The sequence below is a fragment of the Hemicordylus capensis genome, chromosome 1 (assembly GCF_027244095.1).
Source record: "Hemicordylus capensis ecotype Gifberg chromosome 1, rHemCap1.1.pri, whole genome shotgun sequence".
Lineage (NCBI taxonomy): Eukaryota > Metazoa > Chordata > Lepidosauria > Squamata > Cordylidae > Hemicordylus > Hemicordylus capensis.
This window is the reverse complement of record NC_069657.1, coordinates 139,713,500-139,739,821: the sequence shown is the minus strand read 5'-3', so window position 1 is coordinate 139,739,821 and position 26,322 is coordinate 139,713,500. Positions and strand designations below refer to the sequence as shown.

The 26,322-nt window shown below is 45.7% G+C and overlaps 1 protein-coding gene and 1 long non-coding RNA gene across 8 annotated transcripts in view; one reads left to right on the top strand and one right to left on the bottom strand.

Annotated features, from left to right (window-relative positions):
• The window catches only part of MYRF (myelin regulatory factor), a 167,581-nt gene that overhangs the window by 133,906 nt on the left and 7,353 nt on the right, over nucleotides 1–26,322 (top strand). For 3 of the 7 annotated variants that reach the window (XM_053283499.1, XM_053283496.1, XM_053283498.1), the window contains 13 exons: nucleotides 662–822; nucleotides 1,300–1,372; nucleotides 3,986–4,074; nucleotides 5,936–6,004; nucleotides 6,639–6,719; nucleotides 10,159–10,247; nucleotides 10,951–11,112; nucleotides 11,401–11,694; nucleotides 14,341–14,428; nucleotides 15,826–15,900; nucleotides 18,461–18,566; nucleotides 20,230–20,304; nucleotides 26,117–26,195. In XM_053283499.1, coding sequence (XP_053139474.1) covers nucleotides 662–822; nucleotides 1,300–1,372; nucleotides 3,986–4,074; nucleotides 5,936–6,004; nucleotides 6,639–6,719; nucleotides 10,159–10,247; nucleotides 10,951–11,112; nucleotides 11,401–11,694; nucleotides 14,341–14,428; nucleotides 15,826–15,900; nucleotides 18,461–18,566; nucleotides 20,230–20,304; nucleotides 26,117–26,195 — 1,441 coding nt within the window. The remainder of the gene's footprint in view (nucleotides 1–661; nucleotides 823–1,299; nucleotides 1,373–3,985; nucleotides 4,075–5,935; nucleotides 6,005–6,638; nucleotides 6,720–10,158; nucleotides 10,248–10,950; nucleotides 11,113–11,400; nucleotides 11,695–14,340; nucleotides 14,429–15,825; nucleotides 15,901–18,460; nucleotides 18,567–20,229; nucleotides 20,305–26,116; nucleotides 26,196–26,322) is intronic. The other 4 variants (XM_053283501.1, XM_053283502.1, XM_053283500.1 and 1 more) reach the window with 4 other exon arrangements.
• Nucleotides 7,130–8,993, bottom strand: LOC128339471 (uncharacterized). Its single transcript, XR_008313051.1, has 2 exons — nucleotides 8,937–8,993; nucleotides 7,130–7,894 (listed from the first exon to the last, which is right to left on the bottom strand). It is a non-coding gene; the product is annotated as an uncharacterized LOC128339471 (long non-coding RNA).

Here is a 26,322-nt window from a genome sequence, read left to right as displayed (position 1 = left end):
AGCTTCCCTAGCCTTGGTTAGGCCGCACGTGAGAACAGCCTCTTTGAGGTCATTCACACAATCAAAAACTGTGTTCTACCCAGGTTTGGGAGCTGTGAGTGCTGTCTGGAAGCAAGTTAGGTAAGAGGAAAACCAAGTGATTGTGTGGAAGCAAGGTAGGAGGAAAAGCTACCCAGGTTTTCCTCTTACCTTGCTTCCACACAACTGAAAATTGGGAATCTTCCACACCACAGTTTTTGATTGTGTGAATGACCTCATTGATGCATTTAATGTCACATGTTGTTCGCCCCATAGATTTTTAGATTTGGGAAAGAGCAATGTTTCTAGGATGTGGGTGCTATTATCTTTTGGAGGTGGAGATGGGTGGGAGAATGGTAACACACAACAAATTCATTGCACTGAACATGCATGATAAATGTTTATACAGATTGCTAGAATTTTATTTTTGAAACTTGTGAATGTAATTAACTTGGAGCAGGATAAAACTGGATGAGGGAAGATATTTGAGATTGAGCCACCTTCTTCAAGAATGTACTTCTGGATGTCCCTGTAATACTGTCTTGGGATCAATTCCTAAGTTGTTTTGTGGTATGGTCAAGCATGAGGACCTGAGAACACCAAAAGAGAATGTAAGAGTAGACTTTTGTTTTGCCCGTGGCAGGAGCGCATTTTCATGGAGAACGTAGGGGCAGTGAAGGAACTTTGCAAACTGACAGACAACCTGGAGACCCGAATTGATGAGCTGGAGCGGTGGAGTCATAAACTTGCCAAGCTCAAACGACTGGACAGCATGAAATCAACTGTTAGCTCTGGAGCATTCAGGTACAAAAGAGACCTTATACAAAAATTAATTAATTTTACTTCTGCCTGTTCCTGAAGTCATGACTTGGACAATGCAGCTCTGAGAAATGGGCCTGTTGGGAGATTTAATCCTTGCTTTAACAGAGCTTTTGAGTTTTTCTTTTCTTTTCTTTTTTCTTCTTCTCTTCTCTTTGGAAAGGTTCAACAGATGTATTGGAGCACATATTTTATATATATTTATTGTGTATTTCTGCGGTTGAAGGTCACCTTGGATCGGTGATAACGATGGGAACTGTGTTTCTATAGATATGATGTTTAAAATGTGTTCATGGAAAAATTATGCAAATTCAGTGCTAAGAAAGAAAAAGGCATGTAAAAATGGAGCTTCCTACTCCAAAATTGAGAAGCAGTGTCAAGTGAGAGACAAAATTGAAGTGAAATGAAATGTGGTGGCAATAGTGCAGGGCTGGATGCATCCTAATTTTCCTTTTATTTCAGTCAAGCAGGGAGCCAGTTCAGCCGTGCAGGAAGCATGCCACACAAAAAGAGGCCACCCAAACTGGCCAGCAAGGTAAGAGGTCTGCGCTGCAATTGCTTGTATGCATAGGACATGTGTGTTCGGAGCTGTTGGTAGTACCTGCCAGGAGAGGCAAGTGTTGATTCTGGATTTCAAACTACTGAAACAAATAAGATTGCGTTTCAGAAGCAGAGTTGTATTTGCTGCAATTTCTTGTTAGGGGGTTGGATGAGGCACATACCAAACATGGCACATTTTTTGTGCCACATTTTTTGTACTCTTGGCACATACCAAAAATGTTGATATGCTCATGGTGTGGTCTTTGTGGCTGAAAAGGATCCTCATCTGTGGGATGAGAATCCCTTTTGTATACATGATGCATTCCTTGATCTGAAAGCCTTCCTAGAGTGTGTGCTGATTCTTGCATTCCTCTTTCAGCCAAGCATCATTTGTTCCAGTGATTTGTCTTCTCCTTCCTCTTTCTAGTGCCTGTGTCAGGCCTGCTCAACTTAGGCTAGGGATGTGCACAGAACCAGGCGGGGATGGTTCAATGGTGGGGGTAGTGGTGCATGCTGCTTTAAGAGAGGGGGAGGGTGCACTTACCACTCCCTCTACTCTTCCCCCGCTGGTGCTTATTTTTTCCAAAGTTAATTGGAGTGGCAGCACACCTCCCTGCTGCCCCATTGCCCCCGCTAACTGGAAGTATCCGCCGTGCCATCGCGCCCTGGAATGGGCATGTGCACGCTGTGCCATCACGCACACATGCCTGCTGGTTGTGCACAACCGGCGCCTACCCATGCCAGTGCGCGCAGGCACATTGGATACTTCTGGTTGTATCCGGGCAATGGGGTGGCAAGGAGGTATACTGCCACTCTGATTAACTTTGGAAAAAAGGAACACCGGCGGGGGAAGAGTGGAGAGAGGGGTAAGTGCACCCTCCCCCGCTCTTAAAGCAGCACCCTCCCACTGCCATCGAACCGGTAGAACCGACTGCCTTTTGAACCAGTTCGGAGGCCCATAAAGGGTCCGAACCGGTTCCGTGCACATCCCTAACTTAGGCTCCCCCAGCTGTTTTTGAACTAGAACTCCCATAATCCCCAGTCATAATGGCCCATAGCCAGGGATTATGGGAGTTATAGGCCAGCATCTACAGAAAGGCTGAAGTTGAGCAGCCCTGGCCTATGTTCTCATTCTATATTCTTCCTGTGGTTCAACTCCTACAATCCTTTAACAAACTAGATGCTCAGTTGCCTATTACATGCCTCCTGGTGCAACTTAGTCCCCCCACCCCCAGGAAGGGAGAGGTGAGCTCACAGTTACCAAAGATTCTGTGAGAAGGGGAAGGAAGGAGCTATAGCTCATGGTTTGCATGCAGAAGGTCCCAAGTTATATCCCCTGGCATCTTCAAGTAAGGGCTATGAGGAAAAGCGCTCTCTCTCACTCTCTGAAATTCTGTTTTTCAATCTATATATTAATATTAGCTTAACCTGTGCAGAGCATCTGCATGCTAGTACTTGATTGCTCCCCTCACCCCCTGCCACAGCCCCCCTCACCTCAGAGATCTCTCCACTCTCAACTGAGCCGCAGTCCTGCTCCTCCTCCTCCTCCATCTGGTTGCTTCCATCCCCTCACCCCGCTTGGTCCTGGCTGTAGTATTGCTGGCACCTATTGGCCAAGCTGCAGCCTCCTATCCCCAGAGACCTCCTCACCCAAGCTCCATTTTTGCTACTCCCCACAGGAGCAGCAGCGGTTGACCAGGCCCTTCCTCGCTGCTGCCACTGCCATGGCCGCTCATTCCCCTCAGGCTGCGGGGAGGCCCGGGCCCATCCCTTGCCTGCCTGCCTCCCTCCGCCAATGGCCTTGGTAGCCCCACACAGCAGCAGAGGTTGACCAGGCCCTTCCTAGCTTGCTGCTCATTGCCCTCAGGCCGCTGGCAGGCTTAGGGCCATTCCTCACACTTCCTTCTTTCTCTCTTCTCCTCCCTTCTTTTTCTCTCTTTTTCTCTCCTCCACTCGCTCTTCCCCTGTCTTTCTCCCCCCCTTCTTTTCTCTTTCTCTCTCTCTCTCTCTCTCTCTCTCTCTCTCTCCCCTTCCTGAGTTAACAGATCTTGTTCATCTTGTTTCCTCATCTAATTCACACAACGGCAGCCTCCTTCTCCTGAAAGGGCTCTTTCCTCCCTCACAACCCCTCTCTTCGCAGACCCCTGGCCCACTATCCTTTTTATATATATGTATTCCTCTCTTCTACAATCAAGAACATCTTCCAACTAATAACAGTTGCATTCCAACTGACCTTAACCATCACAGGCTCCTCCTCCCTATCTGCATATGGAATCCCCACTGTCCAATCACCACGGTGCCACAGGCGCCTCCTCCCTATCTGCATATGGAATCCTCATTGCCCAGTCACCATAGTGCATGTGCTCTCACAGGCTCCTCCCCCCTATCTGCATATGGAATCTCCACTGCCCAATCATCATGGCGCTTCTGCTTGCAAACTCTCATGAGAGCTGCCACACATGGGATTAGCCATGGGTATGCCTTAGAGAACTATATATAGGGATGAGAACAAGGGATACTACAGGCTGCTGTCATAGAGTAGGAATAAAAAGATGAGCTTGTCAAATAGACAACTGATGATGTCCTTCCCTTCCCCTGTATCTCCTAGTCCCCTTCTGTGGTCACAGATCAAGCTTGTATCAGCCAGCGTTTCCTACAAGGAACCATCATTGCCCTAGTGATCATCATGGCATTCAGGTGAGTGTTGCACATTTGGGCTGTTTCACACTCGGCTGCTGAATTTGGTCTCCCTAACTTAAGAAGGATATTGTAGAAGTGGAAAAGGTGCAGAAGAGGGCAAACAAGATGGTCAGAGGCCTGGAGCACCTTCCTTCTGAGGCTAGGTTACAGCATCTGGGGCTCTTTGCCTTGAAAAAGAGGCAACTAAGGGGAGACATGACTGAGGTGTATAAAATTATGCATGGAGTGGAGAGAGTGGACAGAGGGAAAATTTTCTCCCTCTCTCATAACAATAGAACCAAGGGTCACCCCATAAAACTGAAGATCAGAAAATTTAGGACCGACAGGAGGAAGTACTTTTTCACACAGTACATATTTTAATCTATGGAATTCTTTGCCATGGGACGTGATGATGGCCACCAGCTTGGATGGCTTTAAAAGGGGCTTAGTCAAATTCATAGAGGACAGGTCTATCAATGGCTACTAGTCTGGTGGCTATAGATCACCTCCAGCCTCAGAGAGAGAGCATGCACCTACCTCTTGCCTGTGGGCTCCCCAGAGGCATCTGGTGGGCCACTGTGTGAAACAGGATGCTGGACTAGATGGGCCTTGGGCCTGATCCAGCAGGACTGTACTTATGTTAAAGAGGCACCTTTTACCATGGTGATTCTCTTTATTTAGCAGGGGGAGAGCAACTGGCCCTATCCACCCCCAGCACAGTACTTCCAGTGACTGTTGATGGTGTCTATCTTATGTTTCGTTTTAGAATGTGAGCCCTTTGGGGACAGGGAGCCATCTTATTTATTTATTATCTCTCTGTGTAAACCGCCCTGAGCTATTTTTGGAAGGGTGGTATAGAAATCGAAATAATAATAATAATCTAATGCTGTCTGTGTGGCACCTAGACCTGAAAGACTGAGTGGCTGGAGTGGGGTTGCAGGACTGTGAGTGAAATGAACAGACAAGTCATGTTTCTTTTAAGGACAGAGTGTATGAGCTGAAATCAAGATGAAATGAATGCCTTTTTTACAGCAATGTTCTTTTGCTACTTGGCAGCACCCCGAGAGCTGGGGGAGGAGCCAAATATGCTTATTTCAATGGCATGTAATAAAACAAGCATATGATCTTCATGAACACAACAGGGCATGGCAGGCTCTTGCTTGTTGCTGTGGTTGCCCTGATTGAAATATCATTTTCCTGCACTTCTTATCCTTAAATATGAATAATTTAACTTGAGAGTAAAGAACTGAAGAAAACAAAAACTCATAATGAATTTGGGCTTCTGTTTATATTTTGGAGGAGGGTGCCATCACATTTTCAAATGTATCTTAGAAACATGACTCTAAACCTACATGATGAGGACAATTACTGACATCCTTTCAGTTCCAGTGGGACTACTTTGAGTGATTTTCCTTATCGTGTCAGCCATTTTCTTGTAAAATGCAAGTTAGATTTGTCAGAATATTAACAAGAGCTGGAGAGCTCCTGCCTTGCATTGGCTTGGGTACTGCAGGTCTGTATATTCTTTACATTAGGCAGTTTTTGCACAACATCCCACAATTGTCTATTACTCAGTCCACTGAATGTCCTTGAGCTGTATAGCTTGTCGAATGGGGCTGGATTCCATTCCTGGGCTTCCACAGTGCTCTTGTAGTAGGCACAGTCTGGTTGCACTTCTCCTTTTTATAGCCAGTCTGGTGATTCATGCTTCCCAGTAGATGTTCTTCAGGTGTCCTTGTGGCTTGCGGAGTGAGGGCCACACTGGGCCTGGATCGCTCATATGCACAAATGCTGCATTGTTTGAAGAGAACGTCCTTTCTTCCTTAAACATAGAAGATCTATGTTCTTTGATGCTTAATTTCCTTTTTCTTGTTTCCAGTGTGGTGTCCATGTCTACTCTCTATGTGCTAAGCTACCGCAATGAGGAGGACTTTGTGGATATTGAAGGGTACGTAGCCTCTTCTCCTTTATTCCCATACTTCAGGAAACAATGTGACCTTCCTCAGTAGGAAATTTGCAATCAAACCAGAGAGGGTACAACTAGATGCAGGAGAATCAAATCTGTTACCTGCAGGGAGGGTGTGATGAGCAATACCTGACACAGCTCATGTTTCATGGTTTTCAGCTGCCAGCTCAGTGACAAAAGAGAACAAAAACACATGGTTTTATTTGTTTTATAAGATGCAGAAAAATATGAAAGGCATCTTGCCAAAATATACAAGTCTATATACTCTGTGAAATACAGTAATAAAGAATGTGGCTGGTCTGGGCTGATTTACAGTTGCTGAAGACAGGAGTCTTTAAGAATAACATCCCAGATTTCTCTGCCTGGTATCTGTTTGCATGCACAAATTTTATTTTCATATCATCATTATTGGAACACTCATTAATTAAATAACTGAATTTTCTTCTTCTTCTCCTCCTCCTCCTCCTCCTTCTCCCCCTTCACTCGCTTTTCCTTCTGCTCCTGTCTTCTTTTTTTCATCCAAATGTTTTCTCTTCATGGTGTTCTTGTCCATTTTGTTTCCCCCCCTATTTCCCTTCCCCCACTCTTGCTCCTCTGTCTTTCTTCTGCCTCATAGTTCTTTTGCTGTGCCTACCACTTGCCTCTTGGCTGTCTTTCGGCACAAAGGTCCTGGCATTCCAGTTGCTCTCTGTCCACGGTATGATGCTTCTTTTGTACAATTGATCTAAACATTGCATCTTTTCTGATTTCCTGTCTTGTGCTCCCATGCCACTTTCTCTTTTTGTTATTGGTTCATAATTTCGTACTTGTACTTCTAAACAAAAAGGGCAAAGAGTGACAGTTAAAAAATAAAGGCTGAAATGGGTGTACTGGAGGACAGAAGCATCTAGGCCAGTGTTTCTCAACCTTTTTGGACTCAAGGACCGCTAAATCATTTGTGCAGAGTGTCAAGGACCGCTACATTCTTTGTGTGCAGTTTCCCGGACCAGCAGTTAGTAGAGGGGTTTCAAGTTTAATTTTATTTTATATATCTAAGACTTTATACCGGTCCAAAACTTGCATCTACTTGCAATTAACTTGCAATTAAAATAATGTCATAAAATAAAATTTGTTAAACAATAAACTATTTTATTTACATACTATTTACACAAGAAATTAATTAAGAAATTAAATAATGTCATAAAATAAAATTTGTTAAACAATAAACTGTATTTTATTTACATACTATTTACATATCAAAATGCACACAATGTTAATGTGAACATTATATTCAAATATTTTAGGAGCAGAGGAAGAAGTCTGATAATGAGATATTCAAAATAAAACCTTGGTATGAAAACCAACAATATTCTTCCTTTCCATGTAGCCATAAATAAGAGCCATGTCTGCTTACTGGAAAGTATGCATTCCCAAATTCCAAGGAGACTCTTAGTACATGCATATAAAAAAAGAATCATTAAAATAGAACACATTCAAGCACTATTTGAATGCTTGCATTACTTTCTCCCAAAAGCAATATTGGGGCTGTATTTGTGAATGGCAAAGAGATGACAAACTTTTGGTACTTCTGCAACAAGACAGTGGTAGAAAGGGTGTTCTCCAAAGCCATCCTCAAGCAAGCAGATCTTTCCCAGTCAGTACTACTTGATCCTCCATTTCTTCATATCTAGCAAGCTCCTTTATGAGGCGCAGCAGGTCGGCGCAGCCCTCAGACCGCGCGGCTCGGAGATGGAACGGGGCCATTTTCGCGGGGGGCGGATGGGATGGGATCCGGGGACTGCCTCTGTTTGCAGGCCAGTGCTTCTGTGCAGCATCCCAACTCTGTGGCCATGCACAGCACTGCTGGCTTATTTAAGCCCACGTAACGTGGGACTGCAAAAGAAAAGTTGCAGGAAACTCAGAGTTGTAGCGGAAGAAGAGGGAAGCGAGGCGTCGCCAAAACAGAGAAAGGGCTGGAACAGAAGAAGCGGCTAGGAGGAGTAAGAGCGAGCGAGGGCGGGCGAAAGGGAGAGGCTAGCAGGTCGGAGTGGGGTTTGAGGGCAGAGAGGCGAGGGAGCAACAAGAGGCAGGGATTGGGCAGGGCCGAGGGAGGAAAGCCCGCAAAGAGCGGAGTCAGGGTGAGGAGTCTGCGCCAGGGAAAGCCAGATTAAGGAGTGGCACTTTGGGAGCAACTTTTGTCGAGTGCGGAGCAAAGAAACTTGGAACAGGGCCATTTTCCCGGGGGGGGGGGGATGGGATGGGATCCGGGGACTGCCTCCGTTTGCAGGTCAGTGTTTCTGTGCAGCATCCCAACTCTGTGGCCATGCACAGCACTACTGGCTTATTTATCCTCAATGCTCTGCTCTCCACTCCCTCGCGTGAGTCCCCGATAGTTGAAGAGCAGGAGAAGCAGTCGACGGCGGCGGCACAGGCACAGTCAGGCGCCAAGCATCCCCCTGGCAGCACAGAGGGAAAAAAACCGCAATCTCAGTGGCAGCTTCTTCAAGTAGTTTTGGGCCGATTTGGCCCGTCTTCGGCCATGTGGGGGCGGCGGCGGCAGCTTCTTTGGCCTGAAATTGGGCCTTTGTGGGGGCGGCTGGGCGGCGGCTGCAGCCGCGGCAGTTGTTTGGGGCAGGCAGTAGTTTGGGCCTATTTCGCCGTCTTCGGTCGTGTGGGGGCGGCGGCGGCTTCTTTAGCTTCTGTGGGGGCAGCTGGGTGGGCGGTCGGTGGCGGCGGCAGTCTGGGCCGATTTGGGCCCAGACTGCCGATTCTGGGCCTTGATCTGGCCATGTGGGCGACAAGCGAGAAAGCGGCAGGGAGGGGTAAGTAAACCCTCCCACCCTCCTAAATATACCCCCCCTGCAGTTGGTCAAAGCAAACACTCACAGCCTCAGCACCTCACTTATTTTTAGCCCAGTAAGTTTAAGCAGCTCACCTTCAAAGATCTCAAAAAACCACCTTCCAGCAACCACCCAATTTCTCCACTCACTCACTCACTCACTGACTGGGCTATCTTCCTGCCTCGGCACAAGCCCCGCCCCTGCTCCACCCCTATTGGCCACTGACGTTCCAGGAGCCTCGGAATTTCCGGGGAGAGAAAAACTTTTACAGCGGAGAGAAAAGCGGATAGAAAAACAAGCGTATTCAGTTTGGAGCCCTGCCTTCCTAGTCGCGGACCGGCACTCAAGCCTCCGCGGACCGCTGCCGGTCCGCGGACCGGCTGTTGAGAAACACTGATCTAGGCTGAGACAATCTAGTTGGCAGCTGCACAACTTGGAAATTAGGAGGCTGACAGCCCAATCCTAACCATGTTTAATCAGAAGGGAGTTCAATTAATTCCAGTGGAGTATACTTGCAAGTAAATTGATTTTGGGTGCAGTCTGTCAATAAACATAAACAAAAAAACAATGTTTTCATAGCTCTCACACAAAATGCACAGCATAAAATATGCTTCAATAGCAAACCAAGCCTCACCTCAGATAAAATGCAGGGGTCTAGGAGTTTCCACCAATCATTGAGCTGAGAACTTCCAGTGGCAGCCTTGAATGTACCATGCACAAAGGGTAAAGGAATTAAGTCCTCATACGATGGGAGAGAGATTTCCAGTGGCATTCAGGAACAGTTCTGTGCTTACAGAATGCAGTATGTCTGTCTGTATGTGCATGTCCATGTATGAACATCATCATCTACAGGACATTGGATGGAAATGTGATAGAAAACAGTACTTCCACAATTGATGGGAACTAGGGGAAACTCGTTGTTTTGGTCTGCAGCAGTGTCAAATGGCCAATTTTGTCAAATTTTGCACATTCTTTGTAGCCTCTCCTCAAGTACTTGCTGTTCGTAGAGTGGAATGTGAGAGCTGGAGCTGATGCACAGCAGCCATTCTGATATTTTAGGCTGTTCCTGACCTGTTCATTTTTTGCTACCTTGTGGAGATTCACAGTCTACTCCTATTCCTGCTTTGTTTGTCTTCTGTCACCAGTGTCCTTGCTTTCCATTTTTCTCCTGTCTTTATTTCTGCACTATTCACACTCTTCTCATTTCAAATTTGACCTCATGGGCAGCTGCTTTCTCATCCATCCCTTTCTGTTTGCTGAATATGCCATGTTTTTGTTTATATCAGAACTTCATGTCATGTTTTTCTTGCATTTTAGGTCCAGTCAGAACAATGATAAGAGTCCAGTTATATATTCCACTGCTTCCTCATCAAACACACCTAACGATGCCTCCACTACACAGCATGGTAGGTTCCACTTGTGGCTGTCACCAAGAAGTTGCATCCAAATGTATGCCCACTACTTTGGCCACCCTAAGCCAGTGGGTTGCTTTGCTGGGGTTGAGGAATCTTGCCAAACCCTCTTAGTGAGGGGTCATGTAAACTTTGAACAGGTCACATAAACTTTGTCATCTGCCATCTTGCACAAGAAGAAGTTGCTGGTACACATAAATAAGCTTTATAGAAAAGACAGCATTTTTCTGGGGCTGTATTTGAGGGCATCTGAGTGGGTTATCCTTTCCATGTGACTCAAGGCAGGACTATGCAAATTAGACAAAGCCCTTAAAGGGGGTGGGTGGGTAGGGGATAAGCCTGCCCAGTTATTTTAGTCCTGCGCTGGCTCATGGCAGAACTCTTTTCTAAACTTGTTTCTTCTGATCTTTAACTGTTATTTCTAGCTACTATATTGTCTCATCCAGTCTTCTCTCTTACCTCCATTACTCTTATCTCTGTTACTTCTTCTTCTTCTTCTTCTTCTTTTAATGTCTTTTCTGCTCACTGTGAATGGCTGATTTCATTCATATTCTCTGCTATGGACAAATTCAGTCCATGTACATGCAGCCCAATAGTGGTCATATGAACTGGGCCTGTAACACAGGCATTTCTTGGATGTTGCTTTGGCTCTTGGCTATTTTACTTACACAGCCCCTATGCTGCTTTTATCTTACAGCCACAACACATGTGCCTGACACTTATTATGGCTTGTCTGCCCGTAGCATAGTAGTTTGTGCCAACCCTCCTTGTTTCTCCATGTGCTGTTCTTCTGTTCCCAACAATATATCATCTTCTGCAACTTCAGAGACCACCACCATTGTTGCCACCAACCGAACTGGTAAGCTCCATTCTGTCTTGAACACACAGAGGTGTAGTCAAGCTGTTAGTGGGAAATTCAGTCAGGATGGTGCCCTAGGGGCTCACTCATTCTTTGTGTGCTTATCACAGGACAGATGCAGAGGAAGGGGAGGGAAGTGAAGGCAGAAGGCGGGAAATGTTCAATGATTTCCATTACATATATCTAGGCTTAGTTACAGTGGAATACAGAGAACAGGGAGCAGTGCCAAAGGTCTTGTCTCTGTCTCATCTTCTCAAAGGAGCCCTTTTTGTTGCTTTCTTCTCACAGACCAAAGTTTCATGTCACTCCTGCCAGTGACCAACATCAAAGCCAAATCTAGGGGAGTCACGGGCAAGGCGGCTTCCCACACGAAGTGGCCAAAGACATCGGAGCGATCACGGGGTTATGGCAGCCCCAATGCCAGCCCGTCTGCCCCTTTCATCCACATCCAGGGCAAGTCCAAGTACATCTCCAACCTCCCTCTAACACACAACAGCTTCCCAGCAGGACAGGCACGATGGCAACGTAGCATCAGCCAACCAAGCTCTGAGAAGCCTGGCACAGGGAGCACCAGCCAGCGGGGTAAGTGTTCCCTGACTCTTCTAATTTTATACTTGGATCTTGACCAAGTACTGTACTGTGGGATGGGTTTGCAGCAGCTACTCTACTATCTCACCCAACCCCTCCTCCAGGCATGAGCTATTTTGTAGTGCTTCTGTTTCTTCCAGTCCATTTCCCTAATGTAGTGCTTGGCCACATTGCTTACTGCAGCCAAATTAGAGCCTTGGGAAAATTCATAAGAACTCCTTGAATATTCTTCCATGTGGTGTGACTCACAGAAATCCACCATCGCATCTCCCCAAAGGGCTCACAATCTAAAAAAGAAATATCAGATAAGACACCAGCAACAGCCACTGGAGGCTTGCTGTGCTGGGGATGAATAGGGCCAGTTGCTCTCCCCTTGCTAATTAATGAGAATCACCACTTTTAAAAGAGCCCCTGGTGGCGCAGTGGTAAAACTGCTGCCCTGTAACCAGAAGGTTACAAGTTCGATCCTGACCAGGGGCTCAAGGTTGACTCAGCCTTCCATCCTTCTGAGGTCGGTAAATGAGTACCCAGAATGTTGGGGGCAATATGCTAAATCATTGTAAACCGCTTAGAGAGCTCCGTCTATAAAGCGGTATATAAATGTAAGTGCTATTGCTAAGTGCTATAAAAGGTGACCATAAGAACAACCCTGCTGGATCAGGCCCAAGGCCCATCTAGTCCAGCATCCTGTTTCACACAGTGGCCCACCAGATGCTGCTGGAAGCCACAGGCAGGAGTTGAGGGTATGCTCTCTCTCCTGCTGTTACTCCCCTGCAACTGGTACTCAGAGGCATCCTGCCTTTGAGTCTAGAGGTGGCCCACAGCCCTCTGACCAGTAGCCGTTGATAGACCTCTCCTCCATGAAGTTATCCAAACGCCTCTTAAAGCCATCCAGGTTGTTGGCTGTCACCACATCTTGTTGCAGAGAATTCCATAAGTTGAATATGCATTGTGTGAAAAAGTACTTCTGTTTGTTGGTCCTAGATTTCCTGGCAATCAATTTCATGGGATGACTCCTGGTTCTAGTGTTATGGGAGAGGGAGAAGAATTTCTCTCTGTCCACTTTTTCTACACCATGCATGATTTTATAGACCTCTAACATGTCTCCCCACAGTCGTATTTTTTCTAAACTAAAAAGCCCCAGGTGTTGTAGCCTTGCCTCATAAGAAAGGTGCTCGAGGCCCCTGATCATCTTGGTTGCCCTCTTCTGCACCTTTTCCAGTTCTACAATGTCCTTTTCTAGATGTGGTGACCAGAATTGTATGCAGTACTCCAAGTGTGATCGCACCATAGTTTTGTATAAGGGCATTATAATATTAGCCATTTTATTTTCAACTTTCTAATGATTTCTAGCATGGAATTGGCCTTTTCCACAGCTGCCAAACACTGAGTCGACACTTTCAACGAGCTGTCCACCAAGAGCCCTCTCCTGGTCAGTCACTGACAGCTCAGATCCCATCAGTGTATACTTGAAGTTGGGGTTTTTCATCCCAATGTGCATCACCTTGCCAACATTCAGCTGCATTTGCCACTTTGTCACCCACTCCCCCAGTTTGGAGAAATCCTTTTGGAGCTCCTCACAATCCTTTTTGGATTTCACTACCCGAAAGAGTTTGGTATAAACTGCAAATATGGCCACCTCACTGCTTACCCCGTTTACCTCTTTGCTTTGTTAGCAAGGTTGTCACTGAGTAGAGCTAGAGCCCAGAAGCATGTGCGGGCATCAAAACTTGGGTGATTGGCATTGGGTGATACCTCTTTGTCAATCAAAATAATCCTGCATCTGCTTGCACTAGGCCTAGTTTAAAGCCCTGGTAATGTTGCCATCACCACTACCCAAAAAGTAATTTCGGAAACTCATACCAAGTTGTCTAATCTCCGCTCAATTTTGTGTGAAAATTGCATAGTCTACATCCCATGCTACTTCATGCTTGAAAGTTTTGATGCCCACACATGCTTCTGGGCCCTAGCTCTACTCAGTGACATCCCTGCTAACAGAGCAGTCCCCTGCTAACAAAGCAAAAAAGTGGTTATTTTCTTTAATTAGCAAGGGGAGAGCACTGTCCCGATCCACCTCCAGCACAGCAGCCCTCCAGTGGCTGTTGCTGGTGTCCTATCTGATATTTCTTGTTTAGATTGTGAGCCCTTTGGGGACAGGGAGCCATTTTTAAAAAAATGTATAGCAATTTGGGAATTTTTGTTGGGAAATGGTATATAAATTACATATTTGTCATATTTGTCATAGCCCAAAACCAAGCTGTGCTTGAAAAAAAGGTAGATGGGCAGTAGGGGAGGAAAAGCCCTCTGAAGAGAGAGAGGGAGCTGTGGCCACATGATAGTACCAGAAAGGAAACCCACAATGACTTCCTTCCTGGAAATGAAATTGCCAATTGCAAACACACTTGATAGTAAAAGTTTTCTTTTTTAAAGCCAGTTTGCTTTTTCTGCAAACTTAGATTCCAAGAGAACCTATGCAAGAAAGCAGTATGTGTCATTCCTGGTTTACAAAAAGGTATGGGCTTCATACCTTTTTCCAGACTGCAGTCTTAACTGTTCTTAGAATGCCATGGTTTGGGCTTGATCTGCTGTGTAGAGTAGTTTCCTTCTCTGTCTTGATTAATTTCCTCTGCCTCCCTGTAGAAATGGCTCCTGTGTTCCAGTCCATCTCACTTGTGGAGAGTAATGTGACCATCACATCTCAGCCCTGTGCAGCTGATGATACGTGCAGGTGAGTGCAAGACATGGTGTGGCATCTTGCCATAAGCTTTGTTAGGTTTGGTTATTCTTGAGAGTCTGGAAAAACAGTGCCTTCTAGGGATGCTAAAAATTTCAGTTCAGGGTTTTTTCGCCCTTGTCATCATGTCATGATGGTTTATATGCATCAATGGGTCTGCGATGGAATCCTTACTTGGTGTGGGTGCAAGTGAAGCACAGCCAGAGAGTTTGAACAGGGCATGCGAGGTGGAATTCTGGTGTCTGGAAGTGTCAGTTGGTGAGAGAGCATGTTTAGAGAGAGGATATATATATATATAGCTCATACAGAAGGTCCAGCTTCAGTCCTTGGCATTTCCAGTAGATAGGATTTTGGGGTGGCAGGGCTGAGAAAGACCTCTGCCTAGGACCTTGGAGAACTGCTGCCAGTCACAGGAAACAGTTCCAGGGAAGATGAACAAATGATCTCTCACAATCTAAAGGCCAAACTAGACATGATGTTCATCACTGCATTGGGGTGTGTGTGTGATTTTCAAGTGGAAATATCAGCCATTGGAGTTGGGGAAAGCCAGGATTGAGATTGCAGCAAGGGAGACCACTGTGCTGAGGTCCTGATGACAATGTTTCCCCCAGTTGCTATTTCTGCTTGAAGAAACACATGTGCAAGGGCCAACTGTGTGATTAACATCCTGTTGAGTCTCACCATAAGGCAGCTTTATATGCTCATCCACCTGTTCACCCTGCCCATTCTTTGAGATCAGTTGCTGGGGCCCTGCTCTTGGGCCCACCAAAGGACAAGAGGATGGAGCTTAAAGGACACCGAAATCCCAGCCACACTAGGTGGAGCTTTTAAGCTGACTCTGAAATCCAAAGGCACCAGAAACGAAACCTTCCCAGCCCTTTATGGAACTTCCTCCCCAAAGAGATCCCACGTGGGCCCCCTCACTTTTAAAGACAATTGGAGTCCTTCCTGTTTGGCAGGATTTCTCCCTCTGGTTTTCCCTCCAAGTTGTTTCTGTTTTTGCAGCTGAATCAATATGACTGCTTTTTGTTCTTAAGCTGTTATTGGTTTTATTATGTTAGGTCAGTGTTTTATTTTTATGATTTTGAGACTCTCCTCGAGTCTTTAGAGATAAAATGGGGGTAAAAATCTATTAAATAATATGAAGAAGCACATCCTAGGATCTTATTGGGTTGCAATATTGAACTGAAATAATTTCCATTATGGGCTCTGATTCTCTAAAGAACATAGAGTGATAAGTTTTATTTAGGCTTTAAAGTCTGCCTTACAGTATGGAGCTAGCATTTCCTCTACACACTCCAAGGGTTGTATGTTGACTTTGATAGACACAACAGACAACCAAAATAGCTGTTATGCATTGCTGATATATCATTTTCTGTTTGTGAGTATAGGACAGGAAACATCACCTACCGCATCCCCATCAGCAAGTTTACTGCAGTGAACACAAATATTACCTTGGAGATGAAGTGAGTAAAAATGCTGGAGAAAACAGGAACTATGGGGAGGAAGGGATACACTATAGAATAAACTAATGTTGCAATCACGAGCAAATTAGCAAGGTATCCACTGAGGGAGAGGATTCCATAAGAACATTAATATATATGTACAGTGTGAGACAGAGAAGCTGTTCTCACGAGCAGCCAAGACCAGGCTGGGGCAGCTAACCCCGGGCTTGGCTGCCCATGAGAACCCACAAGAGCTGACCAGCTCCTGGTGGCGCCTTGGGGCGAGCCCACCTCTTAAACAGGGTTAAGGGAGCGAGTGCACTTAGCCACGTTTACTTGACTGTGTGTCAGCACCAGCTGCTTTCAAATGGTGCGGACCCACTGATGCCCATCATTGGGGGGATCCGCACAATGCACCTTGCAATGCACTTGCGTGGTGCATTGTGGGATTTCCAGGGGCTGGGATGACATGTCCCAACCCCTTTGCCTCCATGCTCCCTGGGGGACCGCACTCAGACTGTCTTGGTGATTGTCTGCGGGGAAGGCAGTCTTCTGCAACCTTCCCTGCCACCCACCCCACCCTCCCGATCATGAGAATGACCTCAGAATGTCATTCTTGCTGAGAGGCAGTCATCCAAGAGAAGTAAAGACTGGGAGTCATTCAAGAAAAATATTAAGTTGTGGAAAGATGGTGGAAGGATAAAGGCTTTACAGTGGGGTTGCCAACTCGAAGCCTGTGAACTGAATCTGCCCACTTCACTGTGTGCCCCTTCTCCCCTCCTTTCTCTCCAATCGTTTGGAAACTTCCTGGGATATAAGATCACACAAGTGAGGGAATTGTCTCTCCTGTGTGCGCCATTGTCTCTTTGCTTTCATGTCGTTCCCAGCCGCAAACAACTGGAAAGGGAGAGGAAGGGAGAAAGACATAGCAAAGGAGATCATTCTCTCCTTTATGCACTCCTCTGTCTCCACCCACTCTTGTCGTGGCAAGAATAGAACAAAACAAACAGATGGGTGCACGGAGAGACTCTTCTCCTGCACATGCCCTGCTGTCTGCACTTCTTCCAAGCAGGAAATAGCTCAAGATGGAACCCAGAGTGATGTGCAACAAAAAGAGGGTGGTGGTGGCGGCGGCGGCGGCGGCGGCAGCTGCTTGCTTGCTTGCTTGCTTCTGTGTTCCTGACCCTCCAGAGAGAAATGTAGTGGATGGGCTTGCCAAGGGGGCATTTTGGGGAGTTTGAGCTCCTTACCTAACGGTGCAGCGGGGAAATGACTTGACTAGCAAGCTAGAGGTTGCCAGTTCAAATCCCTGCTGGTATGTTTCCCAGACCATGGGAAACACCTATATCGGGCAGCAGTGATATAGGAAGATGCTGAAAGGCATCATCTTATACTGTACGGGAGGAGGCAATGGTAAACCCCTCCTGTATTCTACCAAAGACAACCACAGGGCTCTGTGGGCGCCAGGAGTCTACACCGACTCGACAGCACACTTTCCCTTTACCCTACTTCAAAGTAGCCTCCTAGTGAAACTAACTGCTGACCAGAAGCATAATTGCATACACAATAATGAAACAGACGCAGGAAGAGACGTCTTGAAGTAACTCATGGGATGAAAGTACAAAGTGTGATGGAAGTAGTTGGCAAAGGGATAAACGTGTGCACTGGCATACACAGGCCAGATGAGAATGGCGGCATTTGTCTTATAAGTGGCCTTTGAAGGCGCTAGTGAAAGGGCAGCAGTTGAAATACAAAGATGACCTTGTTACATATCAAACTGTTCCCCTTGGTGCCTTAAATCAGAGTTCTTCTCTTTCCTTATTGATTGATTGATTGTTCAATTTATATACCGCTTTTCATTAAACTAATCTCAAAGTGGTTTACAATATAATTAAAACAATGCATAATTAAAATACAAACGGTACAGATAATTTCAAAAATTACAATAGAAAAGTACAGATAATATAAATATCTCTATATAAAAATTTAATAACCTATAGAATAATAATAATACATAATACAAAGCAGCAGTAGTAAAAAATACTCTTATTCAAAAGCCTGGGTGAAGAGCCACATCTATACTTTTCCCCTAAAAACTGTCAAGGAGACTGAGGAGTGGATTTCAGCAGGGAGATCATTCCAAAGCCTGGGGGCAATGACTGAGAAGGCCTGTCCCACGTGCTCAACAACCGAGCCTCTCTCACTGTCAGCACGTGGAACAGAGCCCCCTCTGATGATCTGGTCAAGCAGGCGGAAACTCTTGGGAGCAGACAGTCCTTCAGATATCCAGGGCCTGTACCATTAAGGGATTTAAAGGTCAAAGCCAGCACCTTGAATTGGACCCAGAAACAAACGGGTAGCCAGTGCAGCTCTTTCAGAGTTGCAACATGTAGCTCCAGATACAATCCTAGCTGCAGCATTTTGCACTAGCTGCAGTTTCTGAATATTCTTCAAGGGCTGCCCCTTGAAGAATAGAATTACAGTAATCCATCTGCAACATGGATTGCAGAATTACTGAATTGCAGTAATCCAGCTGCAACGTGACAAGGGGATGAGTAACTGTGGTCTTATCTCTCTCCAGTGCCAGCTCTGCTGCTTTTGGCTATCTTTGTGGCCTCGTCTCCAGCAGCCCATGTCAACATACCACTGTGAGCACAGACAACTTCACAGATACAACGGAAACCCAGGTAAGGTCACAAAATTACCTCCGATGGCATGTGCTTGCCAGCCAGCCAGCCAACCTGCATGTAAGCATCTGCTCTTTAGGAGAAAAGATACCTGGCCTCACTAGCTTGCATATTCTCGTGTGTGAATGCCCTTTGGATCATTAGAATCATGTAAGGCAAGTGAAAACTGGCAGCCAGAGAGAGAGAGAGAATGAAGCACTGACTGATATCCTGACTGATGAAATGTTGGTGCAACAGTATTGCATTCCAGAGTAAAGCTGCAGTAGCACACATGGCAGTGGTGAACAATCTCCCTTTCCTTCCGCCACTGCCTGCGCCTGTGTCACCTGAGAATATGTCCCTGAGCCTCTGGGGCTTCTTCAAGTGGCACAGGCAACTGCAGAAAGAAGGGAAGATGGTTTCCCACTCCCTACCCTGTTTGGACTGCTGCAGCCTTAGTCTGGAACACAACACTGCTGCACCAGCACTTCATTAGCCAGGATGCCAGCCACTGAGTCAAATTCTCACTTTCAGTGAACTGGTTCAAATGATACTAGCAAGAAATGAAGAAAAACAAGAAGCATCCAGTCCAGATGCAAAAGAAGAGACCAAAGTCCACCGTGGGACTTTGGTCTCTTCTTTTGCATCTCAAATGATACCAGCCCCAGCACATGTGAAGGAGGGGTTTGTGCTGAGAGTGTGCCCATCAGGATGTCCTCTGTGGATGACCTGGTGCCCTCCCAGTGCATCCCTTGATTATGTGTAGGTCCAACTATTAGTCCAACTGGCCCCTAAACGTGTGCATGTTTAGGGGCCATTTCGATGAGCAAACCCACATACAATCAAAGAACGTGCTGGGAGGATGTTAGGATATCTGTGAAGAATGTCTTGATGGGCACACTCTTGGTGTGCCCCCTCCTCTTCATGTGTTCTAGGCTGATATTGTTTGAACCAGCCTATTATTTATTTAGCACATTTTTATACCGCCCTAACCCAATGTCATATATTGTCATATATGTGGAGGAAAAGCATGATTTAAACACTCATCATAAGTAAAACACATTAATTCCTTGCTAACTTGGCAGAACCCTGCTAACTTGGCAAAGAGGCACCTTTAATGTGGTTATTCTCTTTTATTTAGCAGGGGGAGATTAACTGGCCCTATCCACCCCAGCACCTCCAGTGACTGTTGCTGGTATCTATCTTATGTTTCTTTTTAGATTGTGAGCCCTTTGGGGACAAGGAGCCATCTTATTTATTATTTCTCTGTGCAAACTGCCCTGAGCCATTTTTGGAAGGGAAGTATAGAAATTGAATGAATGAATGAATAAATAAATAATTCTCTGATTTATCTTTTTAATTTTGACTGATTATTGTCTAAATACCTTGGGGGACATATAAAGTTGTCTTTTACTTCTAGCAAATCACTCTGTTATTAAAGCAAACTGCATATTTTCCTGTCCACCAAGATGTGAATTCCTTTGGGTCCCCATATATGAGAGAGAGACTTCAGCTGGAAACTGACACTACCCTCTGCTTTCCTCTAGTTTCATTTTCCTAGCTTCTAAGTGGGAGCAGAGAGGAAGGTGTGTTTAATCCATCAGGCACTGACCAAGAGAACGTATCAGTATTAAGTAGCGTCGTTTTACCCTAACTATGGCTTCTACATCTTCATTTTCCCTAGGGAGCAACATACCGCTGGTCTGTGGTGATGATGCCATTTCAAGAGTTTACCTACCACTTCCGATTAGCCAGACCTGTGAGTATAAGTACTTGCTATGTCCTCTCCAACATGTATGGCACTGGTGCAGCATTTCATGGCATCATTTATTTATTTTATTTATCATATTTTTATACCACCTGATATGTGCACCTTTAGGCAGTGTACAGAGTTAGAACACAACAAATGTAAAACAGAGTAAAAACATTTAAAATATCACAAGATAAATAAAAACAATCTCATTAGATAAAAACAAATTAAATAGTTTAAACGCCTGAGAAAACAGGTGTGTCTTAAGGGTCTTTCTAAGAGAAGGCGATGCTCAACAGGGAGCATTTTCCAAAGCCCCAGGGCAGCCGTAGAGAAGGCCTGTCTCAAGCTGCCACCAAAAGAGCCGGCGGCAACCATAACCAGACCTGTCCAGATGGCGACAGGGTGCACAACAGCGAAGGCACTCTCTTACGTATCCTGGACCCAAGCTGTTGAGGACTTTATGGGTAATAGCCAGCACTCTGTATTTTGGAAACACATCAGCGGCCAGTACAGATCTTTTAAAATCCATGTTATATGGGTTGTCCCAGAGACCAGTCTGGCTGCCATATTCTGTACAAATTGTAATTTCCAGACTACATACAAAGGCAGCCCCAAATAGAGTGCATTACAGTAGTAAAGCCTAGAGGTTACCAGCATATGCACCACTGTTTTAAGGTCACTTACCTCCAGAAATGGACATAGCTGATGTATCAGCCAAAGCTGATAAACAGCGTTCCTGGCCACTTCCTCAACCTGAGAAACCAGAGAGAATTTGGGATGCAGGAGCACTCCCAAGCTACGTACCTGATCTTAAAGGGGGAGTGTAACCCCATCCAGAACAGGTAGATAGAAACCATCTCTCGGGTCCCAACCCCACAACAGTCAGTACCTCCATTTTTATTTGGATTTAACTTCAGGTTGTCATCCCTTATCCAGCCCATTACCGCCTCCAAGGAGGCATTTAGGGAGGTTATGCCATTTCCTGATGAAGGAGGAATAGATCTGAGTGTCATCAACACATTTTATTTATTATACTGCCTGACTCCAGAGGCTCTAGGCAGTTCACAAAAACAAAGACAAACAAGACCAATCTAACACATTCAGAAATTCAGAAATTAAATTACAAATTTAAAACTCAGAAATTACTAAAAGCCTGGCTAAAAATGTGTCTTAAGGGCTCTTTTGAAGACTGGTAAAGATGTTAAACCATGAATGTCTATAGGGAGTGTGTTCCACAGCTTAGGAGCAACTACAGAGAAGGCCCTCTTCTGAGTCACCGCTAGACGATCTGGCGGTATGTGGAGACAGACCTCTCTTGATGATCTTTAATGTGCAGTAGGGATCAAGCAGAAAGAGGCGCTCTCTCAGGTAACCCGGTCCTCAGCCGTTTAGGGCTGATAACACCCTGCACCAAATACTGATATTGATAACACCTTGCACCAAACCTCCTGATGATCTCTTTCAGTGGATTCATGTTGAGGCTAAAAAGTATTGGAGACCGTATGGAACTTTGTGGAACTCCATACTTTAGTTCTCGCTTTGCAGAGCAACAGTCTCTAAGTGACAGCATCTGGAATCTAACAGAGAGGTAGGAATGGAACCACTATAAATCAGTGCAGCCCAATCCCACCCTCCTCAGGCAACCCAGAAGAACACCATGGTTGATGCTATCGAAAGCCGCCAAGAGATCCAAAAGGATCAGTAGAGTCACACTCCTGTCGACAGCCCATTGGAGATCATCCATCAGGCTGACCACGGCAGTTTCAGCCCCATAGCCCGCTTGAGAGCTGATTTGCAATGGGTTTAGATAATCTGTATCATAGAAAACTGCCTGGAACTAAGAGCCCACCACCCGCTCAATCACCTTGCCCAACCATGAAAGATTAGAAACAGGTTAGTCAACTTCGAGGGATCCAATGCAGGTTTCTTCAAATAAGTTCTAATAATAGCCTCCTTAAGACAAGGAGGCATCCTGCCCTCCCTCAAAGAAGCATTTATAATATTTACCAGACCCTCTCTGATAATATAGTTACCAGATGAAATAAGCCAAGCTGGGCAAGAGTCAAGAGAACAGGTTGTAGGATGTACTGTCTGAAGCAGTTTTTCCACATCCTCAGGAGTCACAAACTGAAAGTGATCCAATCTAATCCTATAAGAGGAGTTGCTAGACACCTCTACAATAGACTCTGCAGTAACTGTGGAATCCAGCTCGGCCCAAATACGAGCTGTTTTATCCACAAAAAAAGTCATTGAAGACATCGCAGCAAGTTCCAGGTTCAGATTCAAGGGGGAGGGGGCATAAACTAGTTCCCTCACAATCCTAGAGAACTCCACTGGATGTGAATTTATTTATTTATTATTTATTTGATTTGATTTATATACTGCTCCTCCATAAATGGCTCTGGGCATTTTACAACAAATAAAAAGAAGAGGTTCATCTGCAGTTGCCACCGGCTCGTCTGGTGCCTACTCAGGGACGGGCCTTCTCCATTGCTGCCCCGAGGCTTTGGAACACACTTCCTGCTGAAATAAGAGCCTCCTCATCTCTTACAGCTTTTAAAAGGACTGTCAAGATGCATTTGTTTATCCAGATTTTTAATTAGATATTGTTTTAATTGTGTTTTAATAGTTTTAACTTTTTAAATTAAAGAGCCAGCGTGGTGTAGTGGCTAGAGTGCTGGACTAGGATCAGGGAGACCCGAGTTCAAATCCCCATTCAGCCATGGTACTTGCTGGGTGACTCTGGGCCAGTCACTTCTCTCTCAGCCTAACCTACTTCACAGGGTTGTTGTGAGGAGAAACCTAAGTATGTACCCCTGCTAACTGGGCAAAGAGGCACCTTTTACCATGGTGATTCTCTTTATTTAGCAGGGTGAGAGTAACTGGCCCTATCCACCCCCAGCACAGTACTTCCAGTAACTGTTGCTGGTGTCTATCTTATGTTTCGTTTTAGAATGTGAGCCCTTTGGGGACAGGGAGCCATCTTATTTATTTGTTATTTCTCTTTGTAAACCGCCCTGAGCTATTTTTGGAAGGGCGGTATAGAAATTGAAATAATAAATAATAATAATAAATTTATTATTATTATTATTATTATTATTATTATTATTATTATTATTAATTAATATCCCACTCCTTGGAGGAAGAGCGGGATATAAAATGTAATAATAATAAATTTTAATTGTTGAAATATGTTAATCTTTTTATCGGTTGTATCCATTGTCTTGTAAACTGCCCAGAGAACTTGCATTTTGGGCGGTATTAAAATATATTAAATAAATTTAAAAATAAAAATAAAATAAAAAACCTGGCTCAAGGCGGTTTAAAACAAATAATTTGCAGAAGCAATGCAGGTAGAAAAGAACTGCCAGAGTACAGCTCTTCAAATGTGTTCTGTGTTGCGACCTGTCAGATTCATGCCAAGATTTCCTCCACTTGTGCTCTAGTCTACCTCACTGCTTCAGCTCCCATAGTTCTTCCGAATACACGGGGCTGACTTGATGCAGGCCGGAGAGAACCCTTAGGAGCTATTATGTCTACTGCTTTAGTGAGTTTATTACTCCATGTTTGCACAAGGGCATCAACAGAATCACTAGCAAAGCCAGCTCCAAGCCCTTTGAAAGGCTTCTTGGAATCCTGTTGGATCCAATAACCTTCTTGGGTGGACCAAGCTAATAGGTCCTTCAGCCCTGCTGAGGTGGGTTGTGGTTGCAAGTCCTATCTTAACCAGATGGTGATCCTTCCATGATAATGGGGTGATGACAGGAGTCCCCACCCATGGAACACCACCCTGAACAGAGCAAAAGACCAACTAAGCATGTGACCAGCATCATGTGTCGGTCCAGAAACCAATGGATAGGCCAATAGTCGTCATGGCCACTATGAACTCCTGAGCCTCTCCTGACAACCTCGTCCCAAATGAACATTGAAGTCCCCCACCAACAGCAACTCAGGCCATTCCAATGCCAACTGTGCAACCAGGTCTGTCAGCTCAGTTAGGGACTCCGTTGGGCAGCAGGGTGATCGGTACACCAACAGAAGTCCCAATCTATCCTTGTCCCTAGACTTAGGTACATACATTCTGTGCCAATTCCCTAACAGGGATCCAGGTAAGAGAGGTTATTCTTATTAGTGGTGTGCATGGTTCGGTAGAAGCGTGGTCCGGCACTTGGGGGAGTGTCTCTTTAAGGGTGGTCCCCGCCGCGGGCACATGTGTCCCCGCCGCGGGCACACGCGCGCCACATACATCACGCTGCGCGCACGCGCCCACAGCAGAGACGAGCGCACGCGCCGCGAAGGGCACATGCGCTCCGCCAGCTCTTCTTCGTTTAAGGCATAGACGGACAACGACGGGGGCAGGGGCGGCAGGGAGGAACTCTGCCGCCCCAAGAAGATTTTTAAAAGCACCAGCGCTGGAGGGGGAAGAGCGGCGGGGGGAGTAAGTACTACCACCACCCCCTTAAAGAGACACCACCCCACCCTTCCGAACTGCCGGAATTCCGGCCCGGCCCGGCGGCTTTCCCAGTGGCCCCGAACCGAACCATGCACTCCACTAATTCTTATAGACCACAGCCATTCCAGCTCCCTGACTACATCCTCTCAGCTGCTCCACCACAGAGTAACTCTTCGGGAGAAGCTAGAACCAAACCAGATCACTAGCCTCTCCCAACCTGGTCTCTGTATTGCACACTAGGTCAGCACCTTCATCCATAATCAAGTCATGGATGATCTCAGACTTATTTTGGACCAGCCTGGCATTACAAAGTAAAAAGGTGAGGTTCTGTGGGTTGTTGGCAGTTGGCACTGCTCTCCAAGGTCAAAAGAGGTGGTAGGCCTGCTGGAAGGTGAAACAGTAATTAAATTTCTGAACTCCCTTCACCTGTAACGGCTCACTGACTTAGCAGTGCCATATCTTCATCAGTTCCCCACCACCACTAGAATAGCTTCCCCAGAGTCATCCCATACCTCCCCATCTCTGGACAACCCAAGACACATATTTGTACCAGGACCAGCCAATTACTAGGCAATAAATACTCTAAATAGCAATAATACCCTAAGCTGCAGTAGAAATAACACGCTGAATCTGAGTGGGACAAGTTAGTTATTGATTGCAGGGGCACAATCCAGATTCACCACCAGGACATCTGTTGGGTTTTTTTCCTCCCAGAGGCCCAATCTCTTCCATATTCCTTTCTGGGTCTTACTCGGCGGGAAAAGCATCACCATGTACTCGTGGTTTGCTCCAGCTTGGAGGAAGATGAATCTGGAATTGGAATGGGTTATAGGGCCACGACTGGCCCTGATGCAGTGGCATAAGGCTTTATCCCTTAAGCTGAGTCCACTGGGGGCAGGTTTCTCAGCTGTTTCAGGCTGATCATTCCTTCCTACCTCATCCCCTTTCCCAGCTAACTGGGATGCTGTTGTGCAAGTGACACTGTTAGCCCTGCTCTCTGTAGATATGTATCCTGGATTCTGTCTCCCAGGAACCAGAGAGTACTTTCTAGTTCCAGAGAGCTGGGTGGGCATATTTTCCTTTGGGGACCATTTTTCTTTTTCCTTGAGCTTTAAATTCAAGCACCATTTCCACTGGATTCTTTCCATAGAAGGCTTTTAACTGAATAACCCACAAAACGTTTTGAGTGCTTGTGCCAAAAAGGAAAGGCAGTGGGTCAGTTTTCCCTCCTCCCCCTCTGCCACTGCGTAGAGCTGCTTCCCATGACAGCATGCTGTTGGTCCACTCTTCTTATAAAGACAAGTCATGATCTTTCCATAAAAGTTTGTTTCCCTTAAATCTTTTCTTTTCACTTTCTCACCACAGGACCAAGCTAACTGCAGTTCTTCTATGGAGCAGATGGGCTCTCTCTTTACTGACTATTACTTCCAGTTCTACTGGCTCTGTGAGTGAGTTTTGGCAGCACCACTGCCCTTTGAAAGGAATTGAAAGGGGCCCACAAGACCCACTGCACCTGAATGGTCTTTTCTAGGAACCCCAAGCCCTAGCCTATTGCCTCTGATCTGCAAGCC